This window comes from Agelaius phoeniceus, chromosome 1 (assembly GCF_051311805.1).
Source record: "Agelaius phoeniceus isolate bAgePho1 chromosome 1, bAgePho1.hap1, whole genome shotgun sequence".
In the NCBI taxonomy this organism is placed as follows: domain Eukaryota; kingdom Metazoa; phylum Chordata; class Aves; order Passeriformes; family Icteridae; genus Agelaius; species Agelaius phoeniceus.
In genome coordinates this window covers 153,540,433-153,553,032 of record NC_135265.1, presented here as the reverse complement: position 1 = coordinate 153,553,032, position 12,600 = coordinate 153,540,433, and the positions used below count along the sequence as shown (strand labels likewise).

Below are 12,600 nucleotides of genomic sequence, written 5' to 3'. Positions count from 1 at the left end.
ATCCCAGGCTGCAGGAGACACCCTCTCCATGCTGGATCCCTGAGTGATGCCTCTGAGTGCTTTTGAGTTTTGTAATCTGCCCTGTTGGGAAATAAATCTCTTTTCCATACCCTCCATGCACCGGGAAGAGGGAATGCTCCAGCATTCCAAGGTACCTCAGAACCACAGTACTAAGGAAGACATTTGTGTCCTGGAGACAGCTCCCAGAAAACTCAGAAAATTTCCCATTTCCCACCCAAATTCCTCTACTTAGTACATATTTATTGGATGTGCTGGGAATGTTTCAGCCTCACTGCTCCTTCAAAGTCAAAGTCCAAGTCCAAGTCCAAGTCCAAGTCCAAGTCCAAGTCCAAGTCAAAATCAAAATCAAAGTCAAAGTCAAAGTCAAAGCTGACTTGTGCTGATCCTATTCCCAGAAGATTCATGTGGGAATAAAATGGATGTTGGAAAAGTCAACAAAGCCAGGCTGGATGGGGCTTGGAGCAGCCTGGGATAGTGGGAGGTGTCCCTGCCCATGACATGAAGTGATTTTTAAGGTCCAAGATGTTTTTTTTTTTTTTCCCTTCCTACCAACCTAGTCTATGATTCTATGGAAATCAACAGAAGCAGGGATATGGAAGGGGGAAGGAATAAACACAAGTTTGTGGGATAAATAAGACCAAAAATAAGGGGAAAAAAAAGGTTCTTTCAGCCTCACTGCAAAATGCAAGCAAGGAGCCACGCCCACTAATGAGGGAGAAAAACCTGTTTACAAAACACTGGGGCAAAGGACCAAGTTGTCCTGGGTGAAGCACAAGGCTCAATTTATCATCACCACTGACCTCACCAACCTCCAAAACCCAGGGAATGTCTGTTTGGACACAGGGCTTGAACAACTCTGGAATTCACCACCTGATGACGTCATTCCAGCATCAGGAGGGCCTGAAAAAAGTATCAGAAAATCACATGGATCTGTAAATCATCTAGGGTTGGAATGATTCATGTTAGAAACAAAAATGCCCTGCTGATGGCTACGTGCAGGGAATTGCCAGTTAAGTTATTCCATAATTGCCAGAAAAAAGCGGGGTTTGACAGTATTTTCTTTCTTCTGTCCAGGACTAATCTTGTTTTAGAAGAAGCTCTGTGGACTTGGCAGCTCAAGCTCTTACAAGATGCCTCTTGAATGAGGGTCTCTATCCCAGACTGTCGTGAACAGATTTTAAGGAATTCAGAGGAGAGGAACAACACAGAGGAATAAAAGCAAAAGGGTTGATTTAAGAGGAGAGATTGAAAAAATGACACTTTGAGGGATGGCTCTTTCCAGAGCAGAGCTGCAATTCCAGGGTGCCAATTTGTGGGCTTGGAAATGGAAGCCTGATTTCGTGAAACTGTTGGGCGTGGAGAAAAGCAGCTCCTCTAAAGAATCCCTGGATAGCAGCAAAACTTCATTAAATCAAAATTGTACAAGGTATTGGAGGATTACAAGCAGGAAAAAGACCGAGCAGAGGGATTAACCAGAGGAAAATTGATAAAGAAATGAAGACTGACATGAAAATTTGAGGAAAATCTTCTGTTTAACCAACCATTAGCTAATTTAATTTAGTGTAAAGCACACTGATTTTGAGGTAAACCAGCTTAGGCCAGCTCAGAGACCGAGTCTGGTGCTGTTGAATAATTAAAGCCAATGAATGGTGCAAACCCTGGAACATCACGTGCTGTCTATGCAAAGGGACCAGGAAAATTCATTCCTAGGACAATCTCCCTGTGCCTCCAGGCTCTGCTTTCATCAGAGCAGCGGCTCTGGAAGGGAGGAAAGGAAAAAATTCAGAGGAGGAGAGAGCAGATCCCGACTTCCCATCACTTACACGACCGGAAGAGCAAGAAATGTGTGGCTGAGAGGGCTTTTCCCCAAGGTGCCAGCCCCTTCCAAGGGCCCTGGTGTGGAAAACTCCCACACATGAGCATTCCACACCCTCGGGTTGATTTCATGTCCACCTGGAACCTGTAAAACTGCTGCTGCTGTTGGGCTGGGGTATAAAACCTGCCCTCCAAAGAGCTTCCCAGTGCTGCTGGGAGGATCTGCTGGAGATGAGGACTCCTCTTGTCACCTTGCTGGCTGCTGTGCTCTGTGTGGAACAAGGTGAGCCTCTCGTGCTGCTCCTGCTTGAGACGAGGATTAGAGGGAAGGTGGCGACAGTTTTCCACATGGCAAAACTCTAGAGGGCTGTCACCATCTTTGCAGTGTTGTGATGGTGTCACCAATGTCCTTTTGCACCTCAGTCAGTGATTTGATGCCTAAATAAGAATCTGATTAATTGATTCTTTTTTGCAGTGCTGGAGCTCTGGTGGTGCTCCAACCATTAAACCCACACTGCGGTCCTTGGGATCTTCCAAAAGGAAGGCAAGCTGGAAGTGATAGAAAGCATAACAAAATGGGTTTTTTCCCCCTTAATAATTTCAGGTTTTGAGTATTTTAGAGACTTTTCTGTCCTGCTGCTTCCTCCCTTCTAGTGGTTTGCCACGTGTCTTCCTAGAAAATGCAACGCTGGGAATTTTTTGTAGATTAAATCAGCGGCAGAGGTGAAAGAGCTTTTAATGTTAAAGGCATCCTGCTCCCAAGTGTTGTCCTCCTTCTGGGAGTGAGACACATGCGTTGCTCCATCGCTCCTGGCACGCGGGAATGATGACCAGAGTGCCAAAATTTCCCCCACACATGATGGTTTCCCAGAAACCACGATACGAATCTGGTTGAGAAAGAGGCATCTAATTAATAAATTATCACTGATGTATCAACCCCCTACTCCTACATCCTTTGGAATTGTTCTCCAGCGTGCCTGGAAGAGCAGGACCTTCGGCCAGTTTTGGGTGTGGGAAAATAACTATTCATTATTATTATTATTAAAAAAAAAATTGATTTAGTGCCCTCAATTCCCGATTGAAGCAAAGTAACATGGATAGAAGAGGAGAATTTTCAAAGGCATCGTTCTCAGTGCGACCCAGGATGAATTGGAAAGCTCACAGAGATCCAGGATCACAGGTTCATGGTGGGATTCCTCACCAGTGACATTTGATATTGGCAGCAGATTCCCAATGGATTTAAGGACAGGCTTTTGCACAGCACCTTTCTCTGGCCCAGCCTAGATCCAGAATGAGAGATTTCAGCTTTCTGGCCTAAAACAGGGACAAAGGAAAATGTGGAAACTGGCATTTTATCCTCCTCAGGTACCTTGGGTCTCATCCAAGACCCTAATGACCAAATTTTGGTCAAAACTCTTGATCTTAGCTGATCAAAGAGGTTTTTTTGCCTTTTCAATCCATAAACTCACTGTTCTGTAAGTTTTGTGTCCAGCAAAAATCATAAAAGGTTTTGATCCTGTTCACAGAATCACATTAAGGGTGGAAAAGACCTCTAAGATTGTGGAGTCCTTGCTGCAATGCTGGACAAGACCAGACAGATTATTTGCTTAAGGTGTCCCTGAGAGTTTCCAACAAGGAAGATTCCACAGCCTGGAATTGCTCAGAGACTATGATCCCTTTAGGAATTTAATTTTAATATCTCTTAGCGTCTGTTTTTGTTCTGTTCTCCCATATTTCCACCACAGGACACATAAAATATTTTATTACTTTCTTCTTTGCTGCGTCCTTTTTCTTGCATCATGAAGAAGACTCCAGCATATTCTAATTTTCAACAAACAAACCAAACTAAACCCAACCTTTTTGACGAGATCACATTTCCAAGATCTCTGACCTTCTCTCCTCCCTCTCCTCTGGTCCCTCTCCAAACGCTCTGCATTTTTGGAAGTGCTGCAGAGAGATTTGGGCACCGGGGCTCCAGATGAGGCTTTGCCAGGGTGGAAAGGCCACTTTGTGTATCCTGCACGTGACATTTCTGCCCATGTCCCCTCGGGTGACGCCTGTTTCCGTGGCTGGAATGTGACACTGTAGACTCCTGCTGTTGCCGCTGTGGTTCTGAATTGTGACTGGACCAGTTATTTGTCACCCTGCGTTTAAGTGTCTAAGTTTTATCTATTGTAATTTGTTTATTGTGACGGTGTTCACAGGGGCTCTCGGATTGGGGAAGAGACGAGGATCTGACTCCATGTTTCAGGAGGCTTGATTTATTATTTTATGATATATATAACGTTAAAACTATACTGAAAGAAGAGAAGAAAAGGTTTCATCAGAAGGCTGGCTAAGAATAGAATCAGAAAGAATGATAACAAAGGTTTGTGGCTCGGCTCTCTGTCCGAGCCAGCTGGGCTGTGATTGGCCATTAATTACAAACATCCAAGATGGGCCAATCACAGATCCACCTGTTGCATTCCACAGCAGCAGATAATCATTGTTTACATCTTGTTCCTGAGGCCTCTCAGCTTCTCAGGAGGAAAAAATCCTAAGGAAAGGATTTTTCATAAAAGACGTCTGCGACAATTTATCTCGATTTAATTGCATCCAATCTTCTTTTTCACTCTTATTGCATCCATCTGTCAAAATCACTTAAAATCTCGGGATGGTTTGGGTTGAAAGGGAGCTTTAAGATCACCTCATCCCAACACCTGCCATGGGCAGGGACACCTTCTACTATCCCAGGTTGCTCCAAGCCCTGTCCAACCTGGCCTTGGATATTTCCAGGGATGGGGCAGCCACAGCTTTTCTAGGAAAGCTTTGTCAGGGCCTCACCGCTCTCATAGGGAAGAATTCTTCCATTGCTCCAGTTGGTTTGACCAATAATCCTTGGGAATTACCCTCTGAGGGTGTTTTCATGCCTGGCTTTGCACCCATTCCCTGGAACTTTCAGCAGCTTGTGTTTCCTGGGCTTGCTCGAGAACAACATCATTCAAGGTTGTGCCAATAACTCCATAGAACCTCCTTGAATCTCCTCTACTCTGCACATGAAAATTCAACTTTCTTGTAGAGGAGAGTGACACAAAAAAAGCTGCACAGGATCAACAGTTGGAGACTTTTTCCTTCCTTCCTGTCAGAAACTTCTTGTTTCATGGTGTGACCTCTGCTGTCCTTCCACTTTCTCACTGCCAACTTCTTATCGGGCAAAAGCGTGCTCACAGGGACGTGTCCTTTAGCTGCTTTTGCCCTTTCCAAAGTGACAGACTGGCCTCAGACTCAGCAGGAACTCAGCCGGCACCTGGCTTTGTTTCCCTCCAAAAGTTAGCTTTGTTTTTAAAGGAACTCAGTCACAAAACCCCACACTTCACTCTGGGTGATTCACAGGCTCTGAAATCAACCACCACTATTAAACCTTTCCATCTGCCCGGCTGGGGAGTGCTCTGCACATGTTTTGGGGTGGTTTTGTTCTTCTTATGATGCCTTGGGTTTTAGCTTTTATACTTTTCAGGTTCTATGCTGCTTTAGTGTGTAGTTCTGAGCTTCATATTAGGGGTAGCAGGCTCTCTTCACAGAGTAGGGAGACAAAACAATTCCTTCTCTAGCTGGGGACCCAGGACAACCAATCCAAATGTCATGGCCAAGAGCACAAACAACAGCAGAATGAAGAGAGGAAAACAAGAAGGATGGGGCTTCATGAGCTATAGCTGTAATTGGACAATTAACTCCAATATGCAAATGGACCAGAACTTATAAAAGTGAGAAACCCTGTGACTGGTCATCCATTTTGTGACCATTTTGGGTTCATCTTGGGTGTAGCCCTGTCTGGGCTCTTGTGCTGCCCAAGGTGGATCCATTGAGGCTTTCTAATAAATCCCTGCTTTATTCTTTAGCTTTGTCCAGTCTCTGTTCTAGGTCAGCCTTCACATGGCATCACTTCCTTTTTTTTTTTTTACTACTTTCCAGAAGTCTGGCCTACCACATTCTGGTTTTGAGGGCAGACACACACATTCTCGGCAGAAAATGCCATGTGGCCTTCCTGCCAATCATCTGCCACTGCTGCAGATGCAGGAATTATCTCACCAAATCTGCCTTTAGCACTTAAATCAAGCTTTTGGTTAAGATTTTCCATCCATTCCCGATTTTATGCTAGAAACAGGAGTTTGACAGAGCATCTGAGGGCTCTCACCAGACCTCCTAGAACTGAGGTTAGGCCAGTTCAGTGACGTTCAGGCACAAAAAAAAAAGAGATGTGACAGCAGTCTCTGAGCCAGATGAAAGAGAAGTAGGACACTGGATATTGTCCACCTCCTCAAAAAGCTACGGGCATCTTTAAATTCTCCCTGCCAAGCCCTGCCCAGGAGAAACCCTGAGCAGTAATTGGCAATTGCCGTGGCTGAGCCCTCAGGACCGAGCTGCTATGGCTCAGCAATAATCTCCTTCATAAAAGCCCCCGAATCCTCGAATTCTGCTCACATCTCCTGCTCCCAGGGATTGCAAACAGATCGATAACACTTCTCAGCCTGAGCCAGAGGAGACAGAGAGGGATTTAGCGCTGCTGCCACGGGTCAGGAGATAAAGAAAGTCACTGGTCATTCCCACAGAAACATTCCTCAGGCTGTAAGGAGGGAAATGGAGATTTCTGCAGTGGGGTTTTTGTAGCCTTTAAACCTTGCAATGTGCTTTTTTCCCGTTTGTTTTTTTTTTTTTTTTTCACCCCAGTTTATCCATTCATGTGCTACACCTGCCAAGAACAGGAGTCCAACAAGGACTGTTTGACCATTTCCATGTGTGCCAAGGAGGACAAACACTGCGTGACCATCCGGAAGGACGTCAGGACAAGTAGGTTTGGGAACTACACCTTGTTTGTTTCATAGGAGAGCAGTCCCAGGAATGGGATTTCATCCCAGTATGGGAACAACAGGCCTTGATGACCAACTTTTAGGAAACACTGACCTTGTGGCTGCTGCAGTGTCCAGATACCCTTGATATTCCTGCTGGAAACTGGGGAAATGATGAGGACACAGGAAGCAGCGCCAGGGAGTGCATTCACACCTGGAGCTGTGTGTGTTTCACTCCCAGAACTGTTCTGAGAAGTGTTTTGGCCAAACACTCACTGTGGCTGATTCCCTGTGCCAAGCACAATACTTCAGGTCTGTCCTGGGGGCTCCGTGCCCTCAAAGACCTCCACGTGCTCTTATCCCAAATCTCAGCTCGTGCAGAACGTTCCCCCTGTGTTTATGCTGTAGGAAAAACCACCCTGGTGGGAACGACCCAGCCTGAGCATCACTTCAGGCAGCTGGAGCTGAGAGCCACAGGTGTTAATTCCACGTTAGGACTGACAAAACCTAAAAACATGGAGCCCAGAGAAGTCCTGGTTGGACTTGATGAACTTAAAGGCCTTTTCCAATGTTAACAGTTCCGGGATTCTATGGCACTGTGGCTGCCCCATCCCTGGAAGTGTCCAAGGCCAGGCTGGATTGGCCTCTGAGCTACCTGGTCTGCTGGGAGGTTTCCCTGCCTGTTGGATTACTCCTGGCTTTTATAGAAACAGGGCAACTGAGTGGCATTTTAAAAGATTTTATTCCATTATCAGTCTTGATGAAGGGTGAGACATAAAAGACATAAAACTCAGCATCATTCTATCAGAAGTCAAACTATTTCCTGGTTACAATACTTCATAAATGTTTTTCAGCCTATTAGCTTTTGCCACACAGTGCTGCTAATACTTCTAACACCAATCACCTATATTTTTACCCCACATGGTCCTGCTACAATGCATCTTTCACAGTTATAATTCTCTAAAACATGTGGGGTTTTTGCAAGGCCATAGTTTAAAACTTGTTGAAACTTGTTTCTAGTTCAGTTTCTCTCTCAACAATGTCATCTCTGTTCCATGGCCTTCCTAAGTCAGCACACTTTATCTCAGCGTTTGCATACAGATGCACAAGACTCTGTGAGCTTTCAGTCAGGTTTTGAGAATTCATTAGAAATCCATTTCTCACATCTCCCCCTCTTTTTTTTTTTTGATAGTAAGAACTTTTTTGATGGTCTTATTTATCATTTGTTGTACATAGTGAAGTATACAAGCATACAATTCGTACAAATCACATGGATGATTTTTAAGTTGCCTTCCCACGCCATTCCATGATTCTATGATTAATTCCCTGAAATTTGCCTTGAGGATTAGTGCCTGGCCTTCCTTTACTCACCAACACAGATTTAGCCACAAAAATATTTAAACAATTATTTTTCATCCTCCCTTTCCTCCTTTCTCCCTCACTTTTATTTCCTGTGCTAGAGCCCAACAAGCCTAAATACGTCATCTCCAAGATGTGCTCTCCAACGTGTCCAGAAACAGGTCAGCAACAAATCCAAAGCTCCCAGAATGTTTCCTGCTGTGAGAAACCCCTGTGCAACGTGAATGGAGTCAGCAGCAGGCAAAGCAGCCACGGAGTGATGTCCCTGGGTGTCCTGGCCAGTGCCACTTACATCTTTACATACGGATTGTGATGGGTTTGGAAGAGCTCCCCGTGACGGCTGAAATAAAATTGTTGCTCTAGAATAATTTTCCGCTCTCAGAGATTCTTGTTTTGTGGTTGAGCTCTCCCCTGGGATTTTTGAGAGAGCTTGGATAAGTCAGGTGCTGAACTCCCATTGATTTCCTGAGCCTGCCTGAATCTGAAGTGTCCCCAGACATCCAACTCACCTAAGAAAACATATAGAAAATGGCCTTTTTGACATGTTCAAGCTTCAAATCATTATTGCTCCGAGGCGATCCTTGAAGGCACAGTTTTGTCTCTCACTTTCAAAGCTCTGTGAGGAATAACATCCCACCCTGCCTGAAACACAGGCAATGGCTCCACAGTCGTGTCAGCACAGGGGATGATCAGTGAATTTGTTCACAGCGAGTTTGGGTTATCAAGCATCTGTTTATAAACAAGCAGGTGGAAGTAAAGCAGATTTGTGGCAGTGTTGTGGACTTTTCTCCAGCCTCAGTGGGGAGAAATTTCTGGCTCCTCAGGGCCTTTCCTCCCATTCCCATTTTGGAACGAGCTTCTCTCATCAGAGAAAAGGGGGAAAGGCAGAGAGGGGAAACATGTGGCTGAGAGAGGAAAGGCAGTGGGAAGGTGGGAGGGAGAAGGGAAGGAATGGGGAGAGCCCGCTGAGCTGGGAGCTGCTCTCACACTGCCTCCTCATGGACCTCATCCAGCTGGAAAAGACATCCCCGTATCTATTCCCCTCTTTTCTCCCCAGGGCCAAAACAACCTCACACAGCTGTCACCAATCCCTGTCATTCAGAGGCTGTGAGAGCCTTTCTACAGAGCCACGTTCCTGGCAGAGAAACCATCGATTGTGTTGAGCTTTGTTTGGTTCTGCCCTCCACGCTCTCCGCTCCCTCCTCTCCCCGCAGGAGCTGCAGCTGAGGGGACACAGAAAAGCTCTGTAGGAGGCCTGAGGGTGTCACAGAGAAGAAGGAGGGCAGCCAGCCAGGGACTCACACAAACAGCTCAGAGCTTCTTGGGTCACAGCCCCAGCTGCAAGCTCCCATTCCTGGAAAACACACAGAAAAAATAACAAAAAAAAAAAAAAAAAAAAAAAAAAAAAGAGAAAAGGAAAAGCTGGCAGCATCCCTAGCTCAGCTGTGTCCTGGGAGAAACCAGAGCTGGTCCAAACAATTGAAGGGTGTCGGGGTTTTTTGTTTTTTTTTGTTGTGTTTGATGGTTAAATGAGATCTTTGCTTTCTCTGAAGCATTGCCCTGGAACTCTGCTGGGTTGTTTTGGTTGCACATGTGGATTTTTGAGGCGTTTCACGTTTCAGAGCGCCTGGATTTCAGTTTTCCAGGAGGACAAAAGATTCCACATCAACTTCAAGTTTTGTGCTGTGAGCTCTGGATCTGGTGACTGGTTTTAAATATTCTGTTTAAGGGATGGAGGGGAAACGAAGGAAATTAAGGAGGTGACACCACAGTGGTGGGCAGGGACAAGAGGAGGACACGGACACCCCACTGAGCTGTGCCTGGAGATGACAGATGTCAAAAGACCAAATCAACAGCAGAACCTGTCGGTAATTTTCTCTCACCAAACACAACCTCAAAAGGGAAGGAAAGTTAGGATGGAGAAGGGGAAGAACAAGTTTTTAAACCAAAAAGAAGGAAGAGATGTCCAGCTGCTCAGGGCAGGCACTGGTAGGGCTGTGGTGGCTGTGCTGCATCCCAATCCCAGGAGCAATTCCTCCAGGAGCAAGTCCTCCCTACCCTGCACGGTTTTTCCCTGCTGGGCCTCAGGTGCTTTTAAAAAAACTCCAAGAAAGTTGAGATCCAGGCCAAAGCTGTTATTGTTTTACCACCTGTCATATTGGCAGGAGAACGAGGAAGTAGAAGGAGCAATTTGTATCTCAACAGTTTTACTGGACACGAGAAAGCAAAATCTTGGTGGAGAGACCATCTGGGGGGGAAGGAACAAGTGGAGGGTTGAGATAAGTCCAGTGAGGGTGTGGGGAACGAGGATGGACACATTCAGGAGGGAGAACGAACTTTATTCTTATCTTTTGCAGACCCTTACTCCCAGCTTTTCCCCCAGTTTTCACCACGGCAGTCCAAGTGTGCTGCCAGAAGGTCAAGTGAGAGTGGTTTCCTGCAATTGTCTACAAATTTAGAGGAGCTCTTTCTCTTCCTGAAATTTCTGGATGCCAAAGCAGCTGAAGTAGCTGGGATTATCCCGACTGATTCTCTGGAGGCGAAGGGATTGTGTTTAACAGGATTTACTCCTTGTCTTGTCCACCCACCTAGCTCCTGGACTGAAAGCTCCCAGTTGTGGGAGCTGAAGGTCACGGAAAAGTAAATCTGGAGGTGGGAATTCTGGATGGACTTTGTCACCACTGATCCTCTGAGTGGAAGATTGCTGTAACTCTTTCAAATAAAGAAGGAAGAGGGACAATTTAAAACTCTTCTTCTTGATTGGAGGTGAGGAATGGGCTGATTATGAAGTCACAGCTCCTTTTCTAAACTGGTTCCTCCCTTCCCTGGGCTGGAGGAAGGTGCAGGTAGATCAAGGCTTCTGTGGCTCAGCTTTGAGCAAAGCCTAAATCTCCTTTTTTTCCCCATGGATTGAATCAGTCCCATTTCCCTTTTCCAGTGTGAGGTTTGGGTGCTGCTGCTCTCCAGGCTGAGCTGTCTGGGAGAAGAATTCCAGGTGATTCTTGGAGCCTCAGTGTAGGATTTGTTTTTCCAATGCCACAACTCTGAGCTGCACTTGCAGAGTCAGGAGTTGTGTTTGTGCTTCCACGTGTGGAGTAAGAGGGAAAACAGGTGTGGAGACACAACCACATCAAACACAACAGCAAGAGCCACTTTGCTGCCACATATATTAATGAGATGAACTAATTAACACATCAAAAGTGAATAAAATTAGTGTTTTCTATGTAAATATGCAAATCAGTGGGGGGTTGTCAGCCAAAGTGGTGTCCAGGAAAACTGGGAAAAGAAATGCATCACAGCTACCAAACCCAGCCTGTTTCTCCTGCTCCCGTTTCTTTGCAACAGGGAGATTTGGGTGCTTTGGGAGACTGGGTAACAACAAATCACAGACTCATTTAGGTTGGAAAAGACCCCCAAGATCATTGAGTCCAACCTGTGACCAATCCTCACCTTGTCAACCAGACCAGAGCACTGAGTGCCACCTCCAAAGCCTTTCCATGAAGAAATGTGGAAATAACCCATTATTATAAAGGGCATAGGGACACACAGAGCAGCCAAACCAAGAGTGGGGGGAAAAAAGCTCTGAAATAAATCATCAATCAACAGTGTAGGGGTTATCAAGGAGGCAGGGATGATCAGCGAGGATTTTGTGACAGGTGGGTGATATCCCTCCCTGTGAGAAGATAACAAAATCTGTGAGGGCAAAAGTGGTACCTGTCACACAGCTCAGCCTTAATAAAGCTTTTGGCACAGTGTGACGTGATGGGCTCAGAAGCAAAACCAAGGAAACCCAGTCAGGCTGAAATCACGAGCAAACCACAGCCAACAAATTTGCTGTCAGGCTGGAACGATCCATTAAAAGGCTCCTCTTGGCTCTGGGATGATGCAAAGTTTTAATTGCTGGTTTGGATGATGTATTAGACAATAAATTCACTGAGCTCACGGCTGGCGACCTGAGAGAATCTGCAAACAGGAGAATTCTGGGTGATTCCAGTAAATGTAAGTGGTAGGTTGAGAAAAGAGGGTGTAATTTAGGAAGGACAAGCACAAAAAGCTCTCCAGTTAATGTGGCACAAATATGGGATGAGGGAATCTCCCTCGCAGCAATCTGGCAGGAAAAGAAGATGTGCTGGATCACAAGTTTAGCACGTGTCAAACTTTGGGAAAAACTGTGAAACAAAGCCCTGCTGGAATTCTGCACTCCATGGAAAAATCTTACACATTGCACTGGGAAGTGTGAAGTGGAGTGTGATGGGATGAGAACCTTCCAGATCCTCCAAATGGAAGGCTCGGGCTGCTTTGTTCTTCCCACGTTTTGTGCTGGGGTTGACGCAGCAGCAAAGAGGATTTTTGATAGGATCGGAAGGAATTCCTGGCATCCAAAGTAGGGTGAAGAGCTGGAAAACTGCCTCCAGAAGCAGCAGCTTTAGTACCATAATTAGGATTCATCAAAGCATGGAAAAACTCTGCTCTCAGCGTCTCCTCTGTGTCTCCATGGGGCTGGAGAATGAACTCACTCCTGGTCATTCCCATTCCTGCCTCTCTCTGTCACCTTTCTGTCATTCCCATGTGGAGCTGG

At 45.8% G+C, this 12,600-nt stretch overlaps 1 protein-coding gene across 1 annotated transcript; it reads left to right on the top strand.

The window, feature by feature from the left end:
* Positions 1 to 353: 353 nt before the first annotated feature.
* LOC129131144 (lymphocyte antigen 6E-like) lies at positions 354 to 8,351 on the top strand. Its single transcript, XM_054649927.2, has 3 exons — positions 354 to 2,119; positions 6,544 to 6,663; positions 8,123 to 8,351. Exons 1-3 carry the CDS (start codon positions 2,068 to 2,070, stop codon positions 8,332 to 8,334), a joined length of 384 nt encoding a protein of 127 aa, XP_054505902.1. The 5' UTR covers positions 354 to 2,067; the 3' UTR covers positions 8,335 to 8,351.
* Positions 8,352 to 12,600: the final 4,249 nt, after the last annotated feature.

What these genes read in the sequence shown, in the direction of transcription:
- LOC129131144 (XM_054649927.2), top strand. Translation starts at nt 2,068, where the DNA reads ATGAGGACTCCTCTTGTCACCTTGCTGGCTGCTGTGCTCTGTGTGGAA. An exon ending in TGTGCTCTGTGTGGAACAAG is followed by an intron (nt 2,120 to 6,543) that starts GTGAGCCTCTCG and finishes TTTTCACCCCAG; the next exon opens with TTTATCCATTCATGTGCTAC. An exon ending in CCGGAAGGACGTCAGGACAA is followed by an intron (nt 6,664 to 8,122) that starts GTAGGTTTGGGA and finishes TTCCTGTGCTAG; the next exon opens with AGCCCAACAAGCCTAAATAC.